The sequence below is a fragment of the Carassius carassius genome, chromosome 47 (assembly GCF_963082965.1).
Source record: "Carassius carassius chromosome 47, fCarCar2.1, whole genome shotgun sequence".
Lineage (NCBI taxonomy): Eukaryota > Metazoa > Chordata > Actinopteri > Cypriniformes > Cyprinidae > Carassius > Carassius carassius.
In genome coordinates this window covers 13,644,872-13,668,962 of record NC_081801.1, presented here as the reverse complement: position 1 = coordinate 13,668,962, position 24,091 = coordinate 13,644,872, and the positions used below count along the sequence as shown (strand labels likewise).

The 24,091-nt window shown below is 37.7% G+C and overlaps 1 protein-coding gene across 2 annotated transcripts in view; it reads right to left on the bottom strand.

Annotated features, from left to right (window-relative positions):
• LOC132130369 (calcium-binding protein 8-like) overlaps positions 1-22,950 on the bottom strand; it is a 32,089-nt gene extending 9,139 nt beyond the window's left edge. The window contains exons 1-4 of one of the 2 annotated variants that reach the window (XM_059542067.1): positions 22,351-22,950; positions 13,101-13,222; positions 7,813-7,956; positions 5,715-5,827 (exon numbers count right to left, since the gene is read on the bottom strand). In XM_059542067.1, coding sequence (XP_059398050.1) covers positions 5,715-5,827; positions 7,813-7,956; positions 13,101-13,215 — 372 coding nt within the window. In that variant the 5' untranslated portion in view covers positions 13,216-13,222; positions 22,351-22,950. Of the gene's footprint in view, positions 1-5,714; positions 5,828-7,812; positions 7,957-13,100; positions 13,223-21,380; positions 21,690-22,350 lie in introns of those variants that run through there. The other variant, XM_059542066.1, reaches the window with a different exon arrangement.
• Between the last annotated feature and the right edge of the window lie 1,141 nt (positions 22,951-24,091).

The window sequence follows — 24,091 nt, the reverse complement described above, 5'->3', positions numbered from 1 at the left end:
AGTAAACAAAAAACAAAATACTGCTTTATTTACTACTATTATTACTATAAATAATAATAATATCTGGACAACATACATTTAGGAGGTATTTCTGCCTGTACTTCAGCTCAAATGGTTTCCATTGACATTTCATTGTCAGTCAGACATGATTAAATGTGTTAATTTAAAAATATCTAACTGTATTAAACTAAAATGTTAATTTGACAGACCTATTTTTATTCCTTGTTTTTTCAGTGGCCCCTCAAAGTCACAGCTTAATCTAAGTAAACCAATCCTTAATCAAGACAAGATGATTCAGAATATCTCAAACAGTCTGCCAAGCGATACTATATCACTCCGTTAAGACATCGGGGGGACCGTCTGTGGTGTCTTATCAGAGACTCCAGCATGTTATTAATGCGTGCCAAAAAAGCACTGAAAAATCATTTGAGGAAGTGCACTGATATGCCCCTACTGACTTGATCTATACCCTGGAAGTACACACACACACACACACACACACACACATACAACTGTCTTCTGTGAAATCGTTTCCAAGGCATTAACAGCCTGTAATTCAGCTGCCAGTTCTGCAACTGTCACTTAGCGACGTGTGAACTGAACAGATGGCATTTGGGCTTGAATGGTGTGTTTGAGAGCAGGGCGATAGTAACAGGAGGGTCTGGGGTTTATCAGCCATCCATTACATCAAATAAACTCATTTTCATTCAGCTCCATGCATCCTGGGCCAGTATTACCTCTACTTACTCTAACAGCAGCTATAGCAGATCAAGTACTTGCACTGTGACTTGGCTAAATACTGGTTTAAATTGCTCAGAGTCTATTGTGATCATGGCCACGCACGTCAAATTTTGCATGTACATGTATGCATGCAGTACTCAGCATTCATAGCACAATCAATCCGAAAACAATCGCAAATACATTACAGACAAGGGTGATGAACCAATTACGAGGTTTAAGACATAACCAATGCAGTGTCTCTGTCACAGTCTCCACATGTGACATTTGACACAGTTAGGACCCATCTGCTTGTGGGCCTGATTGTTATCTCATCATGTTAATGACCGCCAGTGTGAAAGAAGCAATGCATCTGTCCTCCTTCCATCCCCTTTCCATTAGCTGAAGTGTCCTGGAGGATAGAAGGCAATCAACAGGATAATTGCATACCAGCAGCCATGAGAGAATTACAAGCAGAAAACAGGTGTCATTAACCAATTACATACACATTTATCTTCACAAAGAGCAGCGTCTTAACATGAAGCCATTGCAGTGATAAAATGACCAGAAGTTTGTGATTTCCGAGCGACACAGAGCAACCGTGGGCATGTCCAGCAGTGTGAAAAAGTTGAGAAAAGTTTCACTTTATGCAAATGAGCTGAAACTGCCACATGTTGTCGAATGAAGGCAAGATGGAGAAGGTAACACTACTAGGAGAGATTTCTGCCCACATGCAGCTATATAATAGACAAATGATGTTTGGAAAACCATGTCAGAAATTGTCTGCAATCGGAGTCGCACATTCACAATCATTCATCTTGTTCATCATATGAAATATTATGCACTGCTGCAATTTAAATTCAAATGCTTTCCCCTCTAAAATGTTCGTTTTTTGGAAACAATGAAAAAGCCCCAACAACAACACACAAAGATTCACTGTTTTGCCACTGATCTTATATTTTCCCAGAGAAAAAAAGATTTTAAAAATTTGATGACCAATCCCCCTTGGCAAACATAAGCAAATAAAGCAATCAAAAGGAAGGATCCTTTTGATCTTTAATAAAAAAAAAAAAGAAAAAAAAAAAAGTAAGACAACTGAACTTTTTTCATGATGCAATAAATGTTTTTCTCTAAAGCCCAATAGCCACAATTATTGGCCCCCGTTTTATGCAATACTTTTTGCAACCTTCATTTGCCAAGACATACAGCTCTAACTCTTCTCTTATAATGCCTGATGAGGTTTGAGAATGCCTGGTCAAAGTTCCTGATCAAAGATCATCCTTTCAAACAGACCCTTTCCATCTCATTCAGATGCCAAAGTCCATGCTGGTGATTCTCCTCTTCAGTTCACCCTCTCGTTTTCTATAGGGTTCAGTTCAGGGATGGGCTGGCCAATGACAGAACCTTAATTTTGTGCTCAGTGACCAATTGTCATGTTGATTTTGATGTTTTGATGTTATTTAATGATTTTGATGGATCATTGTCCTGATGGAAGATCCAAACAAGGCCCATTATAAGATTTCTAGCAGAGGCAGTAAAGGTCTGATTTTTTTCTGTCTGTTGGCATTTGATAGAACCCACGATACCATGTATCCAAACAAGACATCCAGGACCTCCAGCAGAAAAGGACTGCAACATTAAAGACCCAATCTCGTGTGCCAAAAAGATCTTTTATTAAGTTTCATTTGACCATAGAACCAGGTTCAACTCGAAGTTCCAGTAGTGTCTGGCAACTCAATGCTTCAAATTATATAAATAAATACTTTATCCTTTTGATGTTTCATTCAAAAGATGTTCAAAAATCTAAACTCTAACTGAAGTAAAAGCCTTGTGGTTTGCGCTAATGTGGCTGTCTTCTTGTGTCGTTAAAAGCTTGCAGTATTTTAAATTCACTGCCTAGTGGTAATCTCCCTTGTGCACTCGTCAGCACAAACTGCTCTGAAAAGTGAATATTTGAGCATCCAGTCCTGCTGAGTTTGTTTGTCATGCTGCTCTAAATGCATCCACAGAGGTTTTTAGTTTACTATCAGACAGTTATGGCTCTAGCACAGCATTGAAGCCGCTGGCTATACAAGCAGACAATGTTAGAGAGATGCTGGTGTCATTCATCTGGGCTGGACATTGAGGAGGACAGCGCTGGGTTGATTTATGGCTTAATTGAGTTGTCAGCTGTGGCAAGTTGAAAAAAAGACACACTCCATGCTGTGGTGACTGCTGGGGATACTCCTGAATACTCCTATAATTTCAGTACATTGCCTTTTTCATATTTCACTCAGTTTCTTCCTCTTCTGTTTATTAACCTATTCCTTCAAATGTCTAAAATATGTTCATCTTCATTTCAGAACACAATAGAGTCAGGAGTATTGTCCTTCGCTCACGTGAATACTAAACAGAGGGCCAATTTTAAACAAACATAAATTCATGAGAACGTTATTGGCACAATCCACTTGTAGGCTGAATATTGTGCACTAAACATTTGTTGACATATTTACTGGCCAGCTCAAGTCTCCAACAGACCAGTGACTTTGCAAAGTTTGTGGATTGTGATGTCACTATTTGCAGAAAAGACACAGCCAATTAATAATGAGCTTGTTCTGATATTACATTAACTAATATTCATGAGCCATAGTATATAAATGTAAAAATATAATATAAAAGGGTACAAACAGAAATCTTATTTAAATATATTTATATATTCACACTAGTGTATAAACATTTGTGGTCAGGAAGAAAAAGAATATATATATATATATATATATATATATATATATATATATATATATATATATATATATATATATACACACACATATATATATATATATAAATTGATCAAAGTGACAGTAACACTTTTATAATTTTACAAAAGTATAAACTATGTACCTTGAAATTTCTATTAATCAAACAATCATGTTTCTACAAAGATATTAAGCAGTACAACTGTTTTCAAAATTGATAAGAAATCTTTCCTAAGAACCAATTCAGCATATTAGAATGATTTCTGATTGACCATATGACACTGAATACTGAATACTGAGTAATGGCTTCTTAACTTAATACATATTCCTGCCAATAAATGTCTTCCTTCCATCAAAAATAATAAATTACATTTTGCTATATATTAAAATACACATTTAAAATCCTAATAATATTTCTCAATATTACTGTTATACTGTATTTTTGATTAAATATTTAGTATTCAGCACTGGTGAATAAATGTATTTTTTCAAAAAATATTACCAACCCCAAACTTTTGTGTATAGAAAATACATCTATACATGTTACATTTCTATAGAATCACAGAATGCACAGTAATGCAATACAACATAGGTAGACTACATAATTCAATGTATCAGCTACATAATGTAATGCATCTCCATCTCTGGTGTCGCTGCAGTGGATATGTTTTGAAACAATAGCGAAATATACATATGAATTATACAACACATAGAGCTAGAATATGCTGTTAGTGATACTGGTTAATGCTGACTGTGTTTGTCTCAAATCATTTCCTCTGTCAAAACAGGGCTTTTGGCAGCAACACTACACACACTCCCCAGGTTTGTGTTCCTCAGGGTGGGGAAAACAAGCTTGTTTATGCCTATGCGTTCCTAATAATCCACGACTGCCTGTAGCTCTTGGCTCCACTCTGACGTCCCCATTGACAATCTTGTTAAGAACATTTTAAAACGCCCCCACTAATACATGCTCAGTCTTTCATGTTACACAAACGGCCTCGAGGTTCTTGGGATGAAAAATGTCCTAGTCAGCATGCAAATCCAAAATGAGATGACACCCTTATGAGGACACACACACAACTTCTTTGTGCTGACAGATAAGAGCTAACTTTCTTCTGAATGGTTCATGACTTCATATTTTCTATTTTAATACATTTTTAAATGTAATTTATTCCTGTGATGGCACAGCTGAATTTTCAGCATCATTACTCTAGTCTTCAGTGCCACGTGAGCCTTCAGAATTCATTTTAATATGCTGTTTTGGTGCTCAAAAAACATTTATTGGTACTATCAATGTTGAAAACATTTTTTTCAGGGTTCTTTAAAAATTTAACAGTTCAAAAGAACAGAATTTATTTATCACTTTTGATCAATTGAATGCATAGTTGCTGCTAAAAGTATTAATTTCTTTAAAAAATTCTTACCCCAAGCATTTGAACAGTAGCGTATGTTAAACCACATATTCAAAAAAACTGAACTGTGCAAGAAAATTGTAGGATTTCTAGCAGAAAACTATGAAATGATCCAAATAACAGCTACTCTGTCAAAACACAAATTTTCCCAGGAGGTTTTGTCATTGTGCCATTATTAGACTTGCACTGGCCTCATAATAACATCAGAGAGGCAGAGGGTGTTTGGTATGCTGGGGTGTGATGTTGTTACTTGGATTACTGTTGCAGTTATGAGTCACTGTGGCCCACTAAAGGTGTGTTGAGATGAGCTTTTAAATCACCTCCCAGACAACCAGTGTCTGTGACCTTGCTGTTCCTCACTCCTACACACACCGCTCGGCTTCCTCTTTGAGCAAAGGATGCTACACATAAACATGCAAATATAAACTCTAGACAGGAAGTTAGCTATATTAAATAAAAGCAGAGATGAAGACCTAACAAGAAAGAGAGAGCGAAAACTCTGCCCAAATGCCTGTGATGACTAATTCTGATCTATACTTCCCTTTTTAGTGACAAATCTTTCTATTAATATGCCTTCCTCGACGCTCAAAGAAATCTCTTGGAAGTGAAACTGGGTTGTCCTCACTATATGAACAAATGTTCACTTTGAAATGGGCAGATCTGCCTGCTCACTTTGAAGTCCACAGTCTGAGAAGAATCACATTTGACATTTGTCATGGGAAGGATGAAGCTGGTAGAGAGGGCAAAGTGTGACCCGTAATCTTATCCAGAATACAAATGCACACTCAAACAATGAGAAAGAGAAGAGAAAATTGACATATAGAAATTAGATGGAAGCTTTCCATACCTGCCAGAATATGCTGTCTATAGTACTTCCTAGAAAGCCCTCTCTGGTTTCAGAAGAAACAAGTTTAGGCCCCAATATTGTCATAAATTCATCAAAGTCCACCTGTCCATCACCTGCATCAGGAAGAAAACATCTGGATTAGAATCAGAAAGAATAATAATAAAAAAGAGCTTCAATTAGTTCAAGTAATACTGTATGTTGGTTCCATAATGGTTATCAGTTGAAATGAGAGATTTTTTATTCATTTATCCATCCGTCCATATTGAATAAATATCTTCTGATATAGGATATTTAATTGTGCATTCTCATTTCTTATTTTTACATTTGGATTACTTTTGCTGTCATATAATGGACTTTTTTTTCCTTTTTTCTGTGATGTTTTTTATGAGCTGTTTGGACTCTAATTCTGACGGCACCCACCCATTCACTGCATTGGGTCCATTTATGAGCAAGTGATGTGATACTAAATTTCTCCAAATCTGTTCTGAAACAAACTGATGTACATCTTAGATGGCCTGAGGGTCAGCAAATTTTCATTTTGGGTGAACTATTCTTTTAACTGAATCTTTAAAAAGCAACAATTTTAAAACAATCAGCTAAATATAACAATTAAATATATTCTGACTGGTTGAAAATTTGTCACGTTGCATAGCAGTTTTCATTGCTTGTCGCTGAAACTTTTTTACCTTGCACCTCATGAAAACAGCTGATTAAAATTCTAAACATCAGTTAAATAATAGAACAGAATAGAATAGAATTATTAGTTGCCCTTCATGGATCAGTAATCTACATCCACCGAAGTCTCAGAAACTTTTGCTGATTGCTTTATTATGCAGTTTTTTACTGGTGCAGCTCAACTAAATGAAACTGTTCAGGGTCTTGGAACTAAGTAATAAGCTACAGATCTGATATATTCAAATCGACTTGATCTAACCATTACATATGAAACTGACAATTATATTTTTTTTCATTCGCCATAGGTTTCCTGTGCAGTTTAATTCAATAAAGCAAAAATCATGCGCCAGGCAAATTAAAATCAGATCAACTTGCAGCTGGTTAATAAATATTTTTTTTTCATTATTAGAATTATTAAAATTTAAAGGTAAACTGAATCTTGTTGTCTCCTACGGTGCATGTTCCTGACCTTACATGCACATCTTTTAAAAAAAACAGAAAATATTATGGCATGTGAACATTATTATTATGGCTTGCATAACAGCTATCAACCATTCTCTTTCAAAAAAATTATTATTTTTTTGTAAAAAATTTGTTACAAAATGACGTCTGAGATGTATGAAAGGCAACACCAGCTGAGAGCGACAGTGGAACTTAAAGTGTTAAGTCAGAGAGAGCTGTTATCACGCTAATGTTCCCACTGTGCTGCAAAACATCGTCTTCACTCTGCCATTGAATCTTAAAATATTTATTAATGAAACACAGTAAAGAGGTGCATTTGTATCTGCATTCTGTACCAAGGTTATGGGCAGCACTAAAGAAGATCTTTATGATTAAGAGTCAAAATCTTGAAATGTAGCCCAAATAACAAAATTCGTATTATGAGGTGAAAAAAATCTTCCTAGACCCACAGTGTGAGTTTCATTCAACATCTGTAACTGTTCTACTTGCACAAAATGTCCGGATCAAGAAGAGCTATAACCTTCCAGACAGATTGATGAACTAAATCAATGCATGTTCTCAAACTATTCAGTCAACATGGATGACTGGTTCAGTCAACAGTGACCTGACTGTGAAGGACCCTTGGAGCTGGACACACACAAGCGCGCACACACACACACACACACACACACACAGAGAGAGAGAGTAAGATGCAGGTTTCTCAGAATTCACCTCGCTTGCTGGTGTATTTGCAGCCCCCCTGAGCTGGATAAATTGATGTTCAAATCTATGATCGCTGTAGCATGAACTGTTCAGAATATCATATATCTGTCCAGTGCAAGGATTGGAATGGGGTCTGTGACAGATTGTAAAGCTGTTTTCACAGATGATTAGAAGACAGACATTTCTTTTTGTTTGTGTGAAAAGTGCTATCTCAGAATAATCTTGAGAATAAGGGAGATGTAGAAAGAGACTGACTCACCGTCCATGTCCAATCTTTGCATGATAATAGCCAGCTCCACCTCACTGGGCATGTACCCCAGAGAGCGCATGGCCATACCCAGCTCCAGCTTCGAGATGAATCCGTTCCCATCCCTATCTAGGACTCGGAATGCCTCGCGGATCTCTGCAGAGAGAAACAGAGAAATGAGACAAAATAGAAATGCAGAACGGTCCGCAAACACAAATAACTCAATTGACATTCATAATTCAAGTGGATTGTGCATGTCATTGGTGAGCATTAGACGATATGTATTATATAATGCTTGCTTTTCTCACCAGCTACACAGTGTGCTATCACACAAACAGCAGAAATACTAAATGCAGCTCATTCTGTTTTCACATCTGTGTATTTAGTGTGCTGTTACTGAACGTTTATCCATGGTTTCAAAGGGCATCAGTGCCAGTTTTTTAGTTCAACTCGGGTTAAACATCCCACACCAAGTCGCAAGCACCAATGACAAATATAACACTTGTATCTTGTATCTTTTCTGAGGTGTATTACACTTTTTTTTGCTGTCTTAAAGACCCACCTTGGTGTTATTATGAGATAAAGAGGCAGAGGTGCTGTGTGCGTTGTAATATGCTGAACTGAGCACTTCCTGCATTTCACAAAGCCTGAATGTTTTTTTTTTTTTTACATTTCTTCAAAACAAATATCTTTAAAACCTCAAATTCATTTTGGCATCAAAAAGACCTCAATTGTCTTTTATTAATAGCTCATAACATACTTAACCTTGAAGTGTCAGGTTGATACTTTAGATATTTCAAGACTTTTCTTAATCTTCTGAAAACTGATTATAAACCAAATGTGATAATATACAACCCGAATTCCGGAAAAGTTGGGACGTTTTTTAAATTTTAATAAAATGAAAACTAAAGGAATTTCAAATCACATGAGCCAATATTTTATTCACAATAGAACATAGATAACGTAGCAAATGTTTAAACTGAGAAAGTTTACACTTTTATCCACTTAATTAGCTCATTTAAAATTTAATGCCTGCTACAGGTCTCAAAAAAGTTGGCACGGGGGCAACAAATGGCTAAAAAAGCAAGCAGTTTTGAAAAGATTCAGCTGGGAGAACATCTAGTGATTAATTAAGTTAATTGATATCAGGTCTGTAACATGATTAGCTATAAAAGCTTTGTCTTAGAGAAGCAGAGTCTCTCAGAAGTAAAGATGGGCAGAGGCTCTCCAGTCTGTGAAAGACTGCGTAAAAAAATTGTGGAAAACTTTAAAAACAATGTTCCTCAACATCAAATTGCAAAGGCTTTGCAAATCTCATCATCTACAGTGCATAACATCATCAAAAGATTCAGAGAAACTGGAGAAATCTCTGTGCGTAAGGGACAAGGCCGGAGACCTTTATTGGATGCCCGTGGTCTTCGGGCTCTCAGATGACACTGCATCACTCATCGGCATGATTGTGTCAATGACATTACTAAATGGGCCCAGGAATACTTTCAGAAACCACTGTCGGTAAACACAATCCGCCGTGCCATCAGCAGATGCCAACTAAAGCTCTATCATGCAAAAAGGAAGCCATATGTGAACATGGTCCAGAAGCGCCGTCATGTCCTGTGGGCCAAGGCTCATTTAAAATGGACTATTTCAAAGTGGAATAGTGTTTTATGGTCAGACGAGTCCAAATTTGACATTCTTGTTGGAAATCACGGACGCCGTGTCCTCCGGGCTAAAGAGGAGGGAGACCTTCCAGCATGTTATCAGCGTTCAGTTCAAAAGCCAGCATCTCTGATGGTATGGGGGTGCATAAGTGCATACGGTATGGGCAGCTTGCATGTTTTGGAAGGCTCTGTGAATGCTGAAAGGTATATAAAGGTTTTAGAGCAACATATGCTTCCCTCCAAACAACGTCTATTTCAGGGAAGGCCTTGTTTATTTCAGCAGGACAATGCAAAACCACATACTGCAGCTATAACAACAGCATGGCTTCATCGTAGAAGAGTCCGGGTGCTAACCTGGCCTGCCTGCAGTCCAGATCTTTCACCTATAGAGAACATTTGGCGCATCATTAAACGAAAAATACGCCAAAGACGACCACGAACTCTTCAGCAGCTGGAAATCTATATAAGGCAAGAATGGGACCAAATTCCAACAGCAAAACTCCAGCAACTCATATCCTCAATGCCCAGACGTCTTCAAACTGTTTTGAAAAGAAAAGGAGATGCTACACCATGGTAAACATGCCCCGTCCCAACTATTTTGAGACCTGTAGCAGAAATCACAATTGAAATGAGCTCATTTTGTGCATAAAATTGTAAACTTTCTCAGTTTAAACATTTGCTATGTTATCTATGTTCTATTGTGAATAAAATATTGGCTCATGTGATTTGAAAGTCTTTTAGTTTTCATTTTATTAAAATTTTAAAAACGTCCCAACTTTTCCGGAATTTGGGGTTGTACTTCAAATGGACACCCTGAAAATATTTAAATGGTCATTTATAGCACAGAACCTAAAGATAGAAAACAAAAGGCATAAGGATAAGGCCAAAACCTAATTTGACCACTTTTATGATGTACGTTTTGCAATGGAACCCACCTAACATCAAAAACAATTCTGTGTGTGAGGCTAAATGCACTTATTTTTTGTGCATATGGTGGTATTTTTACTGGATGAGAATTCATGATGAAGTGCATACAATGCACAGCATTCATATTTCAGTTGAACCACACCAGAGTTGGTTTTGGATGTTGACCAAGACCGCTTGACAAAGGTCTTGGGCCACTTGTTTGGTGCACACCAAGGTTCAGAAGGCAGTGTTCACACTTATTCAGTTGAACTGCACTAATAGAGCAATCGCACCAGAGTTCATTTTAATTGAACCAAACCTACCAAGTGTAAACACACCCTAAATAACAATTAACCATCTGAAAGTACATAACAAAAAAAGAGGATTTAAAAAAAAAGAAAGAAAGAATATATTAATTAATTTTTAAAACTATTATTTTACTATTGGTATTTTCAAAATAAAGTACTTGGTGGCTCTGGGACCCCAAACATAAAAGAACAAAACGTCATTCTCATTAGAACGTGGTTTAATTCCTCTGCCATTAGCAAAACCCAACACTATCCACACACCCTGTTTCATAGAAGCCTCTTTATCTTGACTTAATGATATATTAGCTTCTTTTTATTCCTTAAATGTAACTTTTTACCAGATTTAGACAATAACCTAAAGGCTTATTACAAGGCAACTAGATTTTATTAAATATGAGTTAATTAAATTAAAAAGTGATTCAGCCAGTGGCTCATTATATATCTTGGCCCTCTTTGTCTCTTATATCTCAAAGACAGACCTCATCTGAACTGCTACTCTCACTTTGTGTCCCTCATTTCATGAATATGCAAACCTCAGAACCTCCCACTGTGGCCAGCCCTCGGTTCCTGGTCTGTCTAAACAATCATTTTAAAAGGAGGTGCTGCAAAACTTTATTTCCATCTGAGAGTTTCACACTGTATTCACAACACCCTCTAATCCACCAGTCAGACCATCGATTTTCTTCTTGTGTGCCCTAAGGCACTGCCTTTACACGTGACCAGCAAGACATTCCAGATGAGGAAAGTGAGATTTCCAGTTCCAGTCGACTGTAGCGGGGCAGTAACTGTAATGGGTTTATAATGTTTATCACACTGACGGCATATGTGAATGAGCCCTGATGTTCTTTTGGTTGCTGTTATTAATTTCTACTGAATGACCATGTTAAAAACAGTGAGGAGGAAGAAGCTTTAGTAGTAAACTTCTTGTTACAAACAATATTGCGGTTATTTTTCTGTGCAATGCAGATGAAGAAATGTTAAATTATTTTCTATAAAAACAGCAGTCATAGCATAGTTCATAGAACAAACAAACTTTATGACCACTGACATTCAGATTCAAAACATGCATAATGCCTTGTGACAGATATGACATAACTGTTTCCAGTACCACATTGGGTTCTTGGATGTGTCATAACCAAAATTCATTCTTAAATATGCTGAATGGAAAATGGGATTTGAGAGAGAATTACGTTTTTACACAGAAGACTTAAATCATATAAACAACCTTTATGGTTTTATATGTTTTTGTTTATTTTAGGAAACTTGACAAACGTGTTCAATATGGAACGGATTTATATGAAGAATCTTCAAAAAGAAAAGTTATATGTTTAAAAGCAAATAAAAGCAGGTTTTGAATTTGTTAAAGGGGTCATATGATGTTTGATGTAAGTACATTATGTTGTGTTTTGGTGTAATACAATGTGTTTTCCACATAATGTACATTACTGTTGCTCCTCTATGCCCCACCTTTCTGAAACGCCTCGATTTTTACAAAGCTCATCGGTATGAAAAGCGAGGTGTACACTGATTGGCCATCTATCCAGTGCGTTGTGATTGGCTGAATACCTTAAGTGTGTGACGGAAATGTTATGCCCCTTACCATACTGTGATGCTGTGTCCTGGCGTGACCAGACAAAACCAATAAAACCCATTACAAATGAGACATCCAGTGAGGACATAATTAATGATTATAATGACTTATACTGTGCTTTTACGCGTGGCATTGCGTATCACACAGCATAAACATTAAACCATGTCTGCATTTGTGATCAGAGAATCGACAAACAAGTGCTACTCTAAACTGCTCAAAATGCTTTTGAATCATCTGTGACAAATTGTTTAAATATAAAAAACGTACTTACAGGCTGTGAGTCAGAAGCACCAGACTGTCCTTGCAAAGTTGGAACTGCCTCACTTTATAGAAACAGCCTTTGAGCATATCTGGCATTGAAGGCTACTCTGCAGGTTCAGGAAATAGGCAAATAGGAAATAGGCAAGACGAAGCAGATATCGTCTTCTTTCGGAAGGCCAAACAAAGTAGTTTCGCTTTCACAATAAAACACACTGCATCTCCACGACATGGCGGTGGTGGCAACAACAATACTACAGCGAGAATAAAAGTTACGCCGCCTTTCTCTGCGTGAACATTTGGGCAGTGTCAGGGTAGATTTTAGTCTTTGCAACTTTACACATCTTCTTTTTGCACCAAGAGCTTGTAACACTCCAAAGGGAAAGGAAAATTGAAATTGTATCATATGAACCCTTTAAATTAAATTAAATTCAAATAAAATTTTATTAGTCTGCATTTTCATTTCTGGGGCAATGTTTTAAATATAAGCACACATTCTTTAAAATGACATACATTTACACTGAGACAAATAGCAGCCATCCAAACAAAACACATACAGACACACACATTCTCACTCACCGCCAAGCTCTTCTGTGGAGATGTTGGCGAGCTGTTCTTCACTGGTTTCAGACAGAGAGGTGCTCAGGTAGTTGTCTGTGTAGACCAGCCCTGCTCTCACATGGTGAAAAGGCATCTTCACCCTTCAAAGGAACAACAAACAGCTAAGATGAATCGATGAACACATAACCACTGTGCCTGCAGCATCACAGAAGACTCCAAAAGTGAGTAATGATCTCATGTCTGTTGCTGAAAGAAAGTGACTAGACCAAGAAAGAAGAATGGAGCACAAGCAAACAGGTCTTCAGTGTACTATACACCGCATAACTTTACATCTGTGATTCTGTTCAATCAAGTATATTTGGTAAGGATTTCATTCAAATATGTGCATAAATGCCCACACAGATTGCAAATCCATAGCAGGACATACATGATGTTGATCATATTTGATCTTAAGAGACTGTCAGGGTTGGAATAAATGGTAAATACATATCCAGCTTATGTGTCCAGAATGCTACATGGGCCAAAGAAAAAAGATGTGACAAAATGTGACAAAACTCTTGTCACTCCAATTTATATGAGTTCATTGGAGCAGCGTTTAGTTTTAAATTCATCTTCCTGTCACTACTGTCAAGACTCCAGTGAAAGCAGTGAACGATTTCTCCAGATTCAGTATGGATTTAACAAAAACTTTAAACCCATAAATAGAAATTTGCATGATTTAAAAACTGTATACACACATACACACAGTATTTTGTTATATTATTATTATTTTATATTATTTATACACTGTTACTTATGCTCAACAAGTCTGCATCTCTTTGATCAAAAATACAGTAGAACAATACTATTGTGAAATATTACTACAATTTGAAATCAGCATATTAGAATAATTTCTCACGCACCATGTGACACTGAAGACTGGAGTAATAATGTTTAAAATTCAGCTTTGTCATCACAGGAATAAATTACATTTAAAAATATATTACAATAGAAAACAGTTATTTTAAATTGTAATACTATTTTACAATATTAGTGTTTTACTGTATCTTGAGCACATAAATGCAGCCTTAGTGAGCATAAGAGACTTAATTAAATGCATTTAAAAATCGTAACATTTCCAAACTTTTGACAAGTACTGTATATATTTTGATTATAAAAAATGTTGAGCCCTGATTTACATCAATATTTACATAAATATTTTTTTTCACTTCAAATATTATGTTAATGATTTTTAATGAAAACATTTGTACCAAATTTAATTTTATGGTCTTAGATCTATGGGCCCCAATGTGAATGTGTGTCTGAGGGCTCAGTTATTCAAGCTGTTTATGACATATGTAATTAAACCATAAGAAACCAAGTCTTACTCCTTACCTGCCAGGCCCAACTGTCTCACTTTAATATACTGAAAATGCAGACCCCACAACTTCCAAAACTTATTTGAACACTTCTTGAATGAGAATCGTATCTTTAATAAAATAAAGAATATCTGCTAGCAAACAAGAATACGAAGGGGGCATTTTGGATTTCCAATTTGCCAATATTAGTCTCCTAGCCATCAGGGTGACAAAGGCAATTGCATACTGTATAAGAGTTGACGAGGATAGTACTGAGGGGCAAATTCCAAACAAAGCAGTGAGAGCATTCATTTCAGTTCTTTTTCCCTGTAATAAATTATAAAGTTTAAAAAATATTTGTCCAAATATTATATAGTAAAGTGCAAAGCCAAAACATCTGAATCAGGTTTGCTGGATTTTGACAGCGTCTGTCACATGCTGGAGAAACTTTTGCCAATCTAGCTTTTGTAAAATTGACACAGAAATCAAATTTGCACAAAATTAGTGAGTGTCTGATACGTATTGATGCAGGACAAAAGCTGTGGATTTGAAAGTAGATTTGTGAGATAAAACCTTTTATTGTGCAAACCGGAGTGAAAAAAAAAACCTATTCAAAAGAGTATCATTTGGTAGGAGAGGAAAATCTGGAAATGCATCCTGATCGAAACGACAAACTTGTAAGTATCTGAACAAATTATGCTTTGTGAAAATGTGTCCCTAATGTGTTGAAAACAAGCAAACATGGCATCAATATATAAATCATAAAATGTATTAATGCCACAACTAGACCAAAATAAAAATGCTGTGTCCAACAGACAGGGAGAAAAAACATGGATAATGGCTATCGGAGCATGGATTGATTATGACTGTAATCCTAAAAAGCACTTAAATTAGGCCCAAATATTAAGAGCGATCTTAACTATCAAATTCTTAACAAAAGGTGAGAAAGATGGAATGGGAGAAAATCCTTCAGTGAGCTGGGCTTGGTAGAATTAGCTTCCATCATAAGCCAATAGGGAAGAAACTCTTTATTTTGGAGCCATCATTTTAAAATTCTAATATTGGTGGCCCAATGATAGAACCTCTGGTTAGGTAATGCCAAACCCCCAATGACTTGGGTCGCTGTAATATACTTTATGTAACCTGGGGACCTTTTTATCCTAGATAAAGTCCAGAATCTTGGAGACTAAAAATAAATAAAATTATTGGGGAGAAAGATGGGAATGCATTGAAACAAATATAAAAATCATGGGACAACAAACATCTTCACAGCATTAATAAGAGCAGCTAAAGAGCTGAAGAGATTCAGAAGTGATCCTCGTTCAAAATCCTCCCTAGTTCGGAACAACAAAGGAGTCTAATTTGCTTTAAACAGATCTGCATTTTTATGTGTAACATGAATACCAAAATATGTAAAACTGAATCAAGATATTTTAAAGGGTAAGCTACATTGAGGAAAATACTTTGCTAATATATTGATGGGAAACATTACACTTTTAGAAAAGTTCAGTTTATGTTCAGGATTTTTTTGTTGTACTGATACATCTTCTGATGCACCAGGGCACATCATCAGTGATGTATCCTGAGGTCATCGGGTGTTTCGGGTCTCTCGAACATCAGACACCCTCACTCAGGCGACCCAGCTGAGGTTGATCAAGCCTCAGCTTGTGCCCTGGCAGCTCAACCACGGTTCCGCTCTCTTAATCCAGAGCCACCTAGAGGCTTTCTCCGCTGCCTCTGTGCTGTTACAGATGGCTCTTCTCCTCCTTTCGCCTGTGATGCCGAGTGCAGTATATGCCCTTCACAGGGACTGTCCAGCAAAGCCTCTGCACCCTACCTCTACAGGCAAGCACCTTGCCTTCCAGCCTTGTTTGTGGCAGTCTGCAGGGGCTGCAACGACTCCTAGTCCAGCCCTTCCTCTGGCCACAGTTCCCACTAGGACTCCATGGCGCAAATGGGACTCTGCCTGCTCCACTGCCACCTCTGCTCTCCACTTCCTGCCAGTCTTAACTACCAGCGCTGCCCCAGAGACTTTTGGGTCTGCTGATTTCCGGAACTGCAGCACCTCTCTTGCATGCAAAACCTTAAACTCCTCCTCGATAGATTTCAGAGGTAGTGTCAGTTTGCAGCTGTTTCCATAGAGTGCGATGTTGCTTAAGCTCCGTGGTAGACCCAACCATCTCCTCAGATAGTGGCTGACTCTCCTCTCCAGGTCTGTAATGGTGGAAATCGGGAATTCATAGAGAAGCAGTGGCCACAGTATCCTCGGCAGAATCCCGTGCTGGTAGATCCAATCCTTGAATTTGCCGGGTAGGCCTGTTTTGTCTACGCTCTTCAGCCATTTCTCCAACTCTTCACAGGTGTTCTTTATTGAAGCTGTGTCCCTGAGGCATCTCTGAAGTATCTCCCTAGGCTTTTCACAGGCTTCTCGGAGATGGTAGGCATCGGTGTTCCTGAGATCGAAAACCGGAACTTGTCGACCACTTTGCCCTTCTTCAGGTACAAGGATCTTGACTTTGCTGGCTTAAAACACATCCTGGCCCATCCAAACAGCCTCTCTAGTCCTCTCAAGATCCATCTGGCTCCAGGACCTGACTCGTTACTGTCAGGTCATCCATGAAGGATTTGAATTACTGTCAGGGCATCCATGGTTGAATGTGTCTTAGTGTCTGGTCTGATTTACTCATTTTAGGCCCTGATGCTGTTAAAATGATGCACTAATCTGAGAGAGTTTCTGTAGACACATCTAAAATACCTCACAGCTTAAGCTGTTCCAAAGTTTAATGGGGAATCCTTGATTAATTCTAATCTGAGAGACTCTGAGCCTCTGTTGAGAGAGTTTCATGTGAATTAAGGGAAAATGATGAGGAGGTGACAGAGGGAGCGAAGCAGCTAATTTGTGGTGATGCTCACCAAGGATGAACCCTAGCTGTTCAATAGGGCTCTGTGCTACTGTAATTACCATAGATATTAACAGAGGCTTTAGCTGAAGGCAGCTTTGGGTGGAGTTCGATTGATACCGGGCTCAGCTGCTAGGGATGCTGCACATTAATATTTTAAAGAACCATTGATGAGTCGATTGGTTCACTTTTGAAACTTGACCTGTGTGCCGGATGTACATACGCTATAACATTCTAAAGTTTGGGATCAGTAATCCTGACAGTAACAGCATTAGCATTGTTGCAATATAAAATACAACCCGAATTCCGGAAAAGTTGGGACGTTTTTTAAATTTTAATCAAATGAAAACTAAAGGAATTTCAAATCACATGAGCCAATATTTTATTCACAATAGAACATAGATAACATAGCAAATGTTTAAACTGAGAAATTTTACACTTTTATCCACTTAATTAGCTCATTTAAAATTTAATGCCTGCTACAGGTCTCAAAAAAGTTGGCACGGGGGCAACAAATGGCTAAAAAAGCAAGCAGTTTTGAAAAGATTCAGCTGGGAGAACATCTAGTGATTAATTAAGTTAATTGATATCAGGTCTGTAACATGATTAGCTATAAAAGCTTTGTCTTAGAGAAGCAGAGTCTCTCAGAAGTAAAGATGGGCAGAGGCTCTCCAATCTGTGAAAGACTGCGTAAAAAAATTGTGGAAAACTTTAAAATCAATGTTCCTCAATGTCAAATTGCAAAGGCTTTGCAAAACTCATCATCTACAGTGCATAACATCATCAAAAGATTCAGAGAAACTGGAGAAATCTCTGTGCGTAAGGGACAAGGCCGGAGACCTTTATTGGATGCCCGTGGTCTTCGGGCTCTCAGACGACACTGCATCACTCATCGGCATGATTGTGTCAATGACATTACTAAATGGGCCCAGGAATACTTTCAGAAACCACTGTCGGTAAACACAATCCGCCGTGCCATCAGCAGATGCCAACTAAAGCTCTATCATGCAAAAAGGAAGCCATATGTGAACATGGTCCAGAAGCGCCGTCGTGTCCTGTGGGCCAAGGCTCATTTAAAATGGACTATTTCAAAGTGGAATAGTGTTTTATGGTCAGACGAGTCCAAATTTGACATTCTAGTTGGAAATCACGGACGCCGTGTCCTCCAGGCTAAAGAGGAGGGAGACCTTCCAGCATGTTATCAGCGTTCAGTTCAAAAGCCAGCATCTCTGATGGTATGGGGGTGCATAAGTGCATACGGTATGAGCAGCTTGCATGTTTTGGAAGGCTCTGTGAATGCTAAAAGGTATATAAAGGTTTTAGAGCAACATATGCTTCCCTCCAAACAACGTCTATTTCAGGGAAGGCCTTGTTTATTTCAGCAGGACAATGCAAAACCACATACTGCAGCTATAACAACAGCATGGCTTCGTCGTAGAAGAGTCCGGGTGCTAACCTGGCCTGCCTGCAGTCCAGATCTTTCACCTATAGAGAACATTTGGCGCATCATTAAACGAAAAATACGTCAAAGACGACCACGAACTCTTCAGCAGCTGGAAATCTATATAAGGCAAGAATGGGACCAAATTCCAACAGCAAAACTCCAGCAACTCATATCCTCAATGCCCAGACGTCTTCAAACTGTTTTGAAAAGAAAAGGAGATGCTACACCATGGTAAACATGCCCCGTCCCAACTATTTTGAGACCTGTAGCAGAAATCAAAATTTTGTGCATAAAATTGTAAACTTTCTCAGTTTAAACATTTGCTATGTTATCTATGTTCTATTGTGAATAAAATATTGGCTCATGTGATTTGAAAGTCTTTTAGTTTTCATTTTATTAAAATTCAAAAAACGTCCCAACTTTTCCGGAATTCGGGTTGTATTTTAAAATATATTAACTTTTGAATATTTTGTAAATGTAGCTTTGCCATCACAGGATTTAATTCCATTTTAAAAGTTATTTGATATATAAATAGATCCATTTGTGCTTTTTGTATGATAAAATATTTACAAATCTTTAAGAAGTATACAAGTGAGTGTGGATCCTGCTTTTTTCTTTTTAAAATATATTAAAATAAAAAACTGTTACTTTTAATTATAATAATATCTCACAATATTACTTGTTTACTGTCATTTTGATCAAACAAAGGCAGCCATGGTGAGCATAAGAGCAGAAACATTTTTCAAAAATATTTTGAATGGTACATGAAGAAAATTTTATAATTTACACAATGCGTTTAAAAAAAGCCAACATAGGGTCATTTGGAACATTTCAAACAGTTACATTTCTTGGCATTTACTTGCTAAAAGACATGCAAATTACAAATAACCAAGGCCAAATTGTACTGTATGTTGTTGCTTTGGTAACGGATTCTGAAGTACATAATACTGAGGTTGCCAGAGTAACCTTGACAAACATTATTTTCCAAAGCCTGTACATCCTAATCTGGCCCATATCTAATTCACAGGCAGTGCGTGAAAGCTGATGTGAATAGATATTGAGCAAAATTGCCACATTAAACCCTTAGTGCAGCAGGGAGCGTTTATTTAATAGTTAAAAATAGAAATGAGATAGAGAAAGAGCGAGGGATTGAAAGGAAGTGACATTCACTGTTGGTATGATAAATAGCATATGATGGTATATTAATGGATTTTTTCAAGAGATCTTTTAGCCGGTGTGATTCATGGGATCTCATGGGACCAACACATCGGTCAGTGTGTGAAAAGGTGTGAGGTTTTCACATGTCGTGAGTAGCAGCTGCTATCTTGGCTTTTTGGTTTTGCACATCTGCTCCTGGCTCTGATCCAGGACACCTTAAGAGGGTTCACTAGCATTTGGGTTACAGACACTGCACCTACATGTTAGCCAGTTCATTAAATGACCACAAAACAGAAACACATGGGACAGTGCTGATAATGAGCCACAATAACATGAATGCACCTTCAATTCAAATGTTGTACTCGCCCTCAAAGCAAAAAGATTCAGACTAACAAAGGGTTCAAAATAGGACATCTCTGTTCAGGGAGTCAAACGGCATCTAAGACACAATTATATGACCTTCACAAGGTGACTGAGAAAGCAGGCCAAAGCTGAAATGCAAAAACGAAATGTTTAGTCCACAGAAAAATTACAGACTTAAAATGTTAATCCATGGTCTTTAAAAAGATGATGAAAGAGACAGAGAAGCAAAAGATCTGACATTATGAATGAAGTTGCATGAGAGAAATGTCAAAGCTGCTCCAGAGACCCTTTGCATGCTGTGAAGCACTTAACACTGAGTGTTCATAGGAGTCACATCAAAAATACAGTACAACCCTTCTGCCATGGTTTAAATATCACCTTTTCTCAACATAAAACATGCATGTGAAGTTAAAGGCTGAAATATCAGCTTCGAGATATAATGAAGATAGACTAAAGCAAACCAAGACACTTGTGAAATATCTTTAGAATGACAATAGCATGATAAAAGTTCCCGATTATGGCACATCACATACTGTTAAAAAGTGAAAATGTGCAATTGTTACCTTTAAATGTTAACTCTTTCTGTATGGTCAGCTTATTAAAAATAACATCCATTAATGAAACGAATGATTCAGTCGTATAATCTATGTTTGCTCTGGTTAAATTCACTATATAATTTGTTACCACATGAAGAATAATGTTACTTAAAACTATTTTTATTTTTAAATATGAGAACTGTACTTTTCAAATAAATCAATAAATCAACCAATAAAAACTGAGTTGATTCTGTGTCCAAATCAAAAAAATAAAACATATTATCCACTCAATCAAAATCCTTCAATAGATGTGAAATCTAAAAAACAAAAAACAAGCTTCGGTCCTGAGACTCAATTATGATTCAAAGACACCATGAACAGAGCTTTCAACACAGTGCCAGTTCACCATCTGCCCAAAAAACTTGACTCAACTCAATACCAAAACTGCCTCTGATTAAAAACAATATAAAGGTTTTTTTTTGTTTGTTTTTACAATTCTTCCACTCTGTTAACCCATGTAGGCTACATCATGCAGTGAACGCTAGACGCCTCGCTGTTACCTCCACGGATCGCGCTCAGCGGGCATCACAAGCGAGTCTTCTGAGGGACTCTGTACGCACCGCTCCTTTCCTTCCTCTCCGTTAGTTGGACACGGACCGGACACATCCACAGTGCGCAAAGGCAATTCTAAACCATACTTTTCCGGACCCATTTAGAATAAAATATCTAAAGGCATTTTACGCTGACGTCCCAGCATATTCGAGCGAAATCCCTGCCGCTTGCGTTTGCACGGACAGCCCAGACGAAAAGCTCGGAGTGTGGGCTTGTAGCCCTCCGTCCCCTCTCCTCTGGAAACTGGAGTGACAAGCCATTACTCACACGGGACATACACCACTAGTCCTTCAAATATCACCTTGCTCTAACTGTGAATGAAGACCCCGAGCCACCAATAGTATTCAAACACATTGAGCATCGCTGTAAACATTTGGTCAAAATTTCAATGTAGCGTAAAATGGCAGTTTATTTAGATTATAGGTTTAATCTACAAACATTTGTATAATGTATTGTTATCATTGTTATCGCCAAATCAACCCTAACTCCTGATAGAACATCCTGGATATTATATGACTACTTAAAATGGATTTGTGTTGAGCTTTTATTTCAACAAACAGGTTTCTGATCGAGCGGTCAGTTATTCCGGCTTCATTAGTAAATATTGTATCGTTTTATGCTGTGACTGACCAATATAAATCACGTATTCCACAAAGACGTGTAAAGTTTAATAATTATGACCAGAAAAGCCAACTAAGATGGAAGTGAATCGTCCAAACATTAGACATTACTGCCAACCTAACTTTTTTTTATGTAGAGTTCCCTGGAAAAATGCCATTCGATAAAGAACGTGTCGTCAGTAGGCTATCCATCTGTTTAATGCACCCTATTCCCTTCACAACAGGTGCCATTACCCAATTTGTATTCGTCTTCTGAAGACTCCATACCTGAATCTATAAGCAAATACATCATACTCACCTCCTCAAATACACTGTTTCTTAATTTCGCAAAGTCTCAGGGCGTTTATAATGCCAATGTTGTGGAATCTTCTCTTTTGAAGTTGTCGTTGGTCTCATATGTAGTATGCTGAACAGACTAATTCAGAAGAAAAACAACGACATTTTCAGTTGCCCCAGTTTTCTCCTCTCGGTCCCGTTGGCATGTGACAGCCCCATTCCCACCGCAGCAGAGTTTCTGAAGATCCATCAGGTGAAATGCTCGTTCCAAAAGCCACTGTCGTATTTTTCAAAGTTCAACCATTTAACAGATTTGTTCGGAAATGCCCCCGTCTCTCGCTCGCCTCGTGCGTAACAGGGGTTCTCCGCCGGGCGCCCAAGGGTGTGTTGCATTTAAAGTCCTTGCCGAACGCACCCGGACAGATTCATAGCGTCTTAAAAAAGGAGTCCCCCTTCAACTGTGTCTCTTGCCGAAACAAACGGGGGGGGGGGGGAAAACATATATCTTTTCTGTCGCAATAAATCTGTTGTGTTGATAACGTCTGAGATGGGCGCGCTGAACGGCTGGAGTGGTACAGCCGATCAGCTCCTGAACGTTTCCCTCCTTCAGAGATCTAGCAGGTGTGTCAGAGAGAGTGCTGTAGGGTGGAGTTAAAAATAGATCAGTAATGTATCACTATTAGCAGACAGAGACAAAATGAACACATTTCTGAGGTTCATATCTACTAAGGATTATTACCTTCCAATATCTATAAGTTGCAGCAGTTGACATGCTGATAGTATTTTGTTACCAGTTATGTCATTGCACATCCATCAAAATATGATATGCCAGATATAAGTTATAACTCATGTTACTTTCCTCCTAAATATAGACTATGTGTGGACGATGGAGGGAATTGTTCAACATGTTCTGGCACCTGATATGCATAAATGACATGGACAGTTGGACTATTCTCTACTCATAGCATCCAGTTTTCACAATAATTATTCAGAGTTCAGAACACGGGGTGCATAACTGTTTGAAATGAAAAGTACAGGGCAGCCAACTCCCTACAATTACGTGTAATAAGCTGCTTTGGTTGAAAAAATGGCAGTGCTTCTGCTAAATGGCAGGAGTACAGAGGGAAAAATGTCAAAAGGATGACGTTAACCATTGTGCATTTCATTAAGGTATGGTGGGACTCTGGGACACTTGTATTCTGCGTGTTGAACATTAGAAGGTCCAGATGACATTTGTGCCTGTCAGACACAAACACCTAATTTTTCATACTGAATGATTGATTCAGTATTTCAGAATTTTATACTGCATTTTCTTTCTTTCAAACGTAGCACAATTACATCATGAGCCCTTTTTTATTCTGTGTTGCTGTGGTTGCATTGCCCAGAGATGTAATGTTCATGAATTTTCAATTATGTTCTATTGTTACTAATTAAAAATAAGATCATTAACAGTCTCAAAGGGTAAATATGCACTGCCTAATAGTTTGTGACAAAAAATAAAAGATAACAGAAGTGTGAATGAATGTCAATGATAATTACTTTAGTTGTTTTTCCATTTGAAGTTTATTTGAAATGTATTTGGTCCTCTGAGAACCTGTGAAGGAAGCAACACAAATGCATTAAATAGCTTTTATCTGATTAATTCACAACTGAAGCTGTGTTGGCATGAACAAATCAGTTCAACAGCAGTTTCACAAATGACCTTGAGGTGGCATTGAATTGTTTCTTCCACTGCAGATGGGAAATGATCAACCTATGCCACA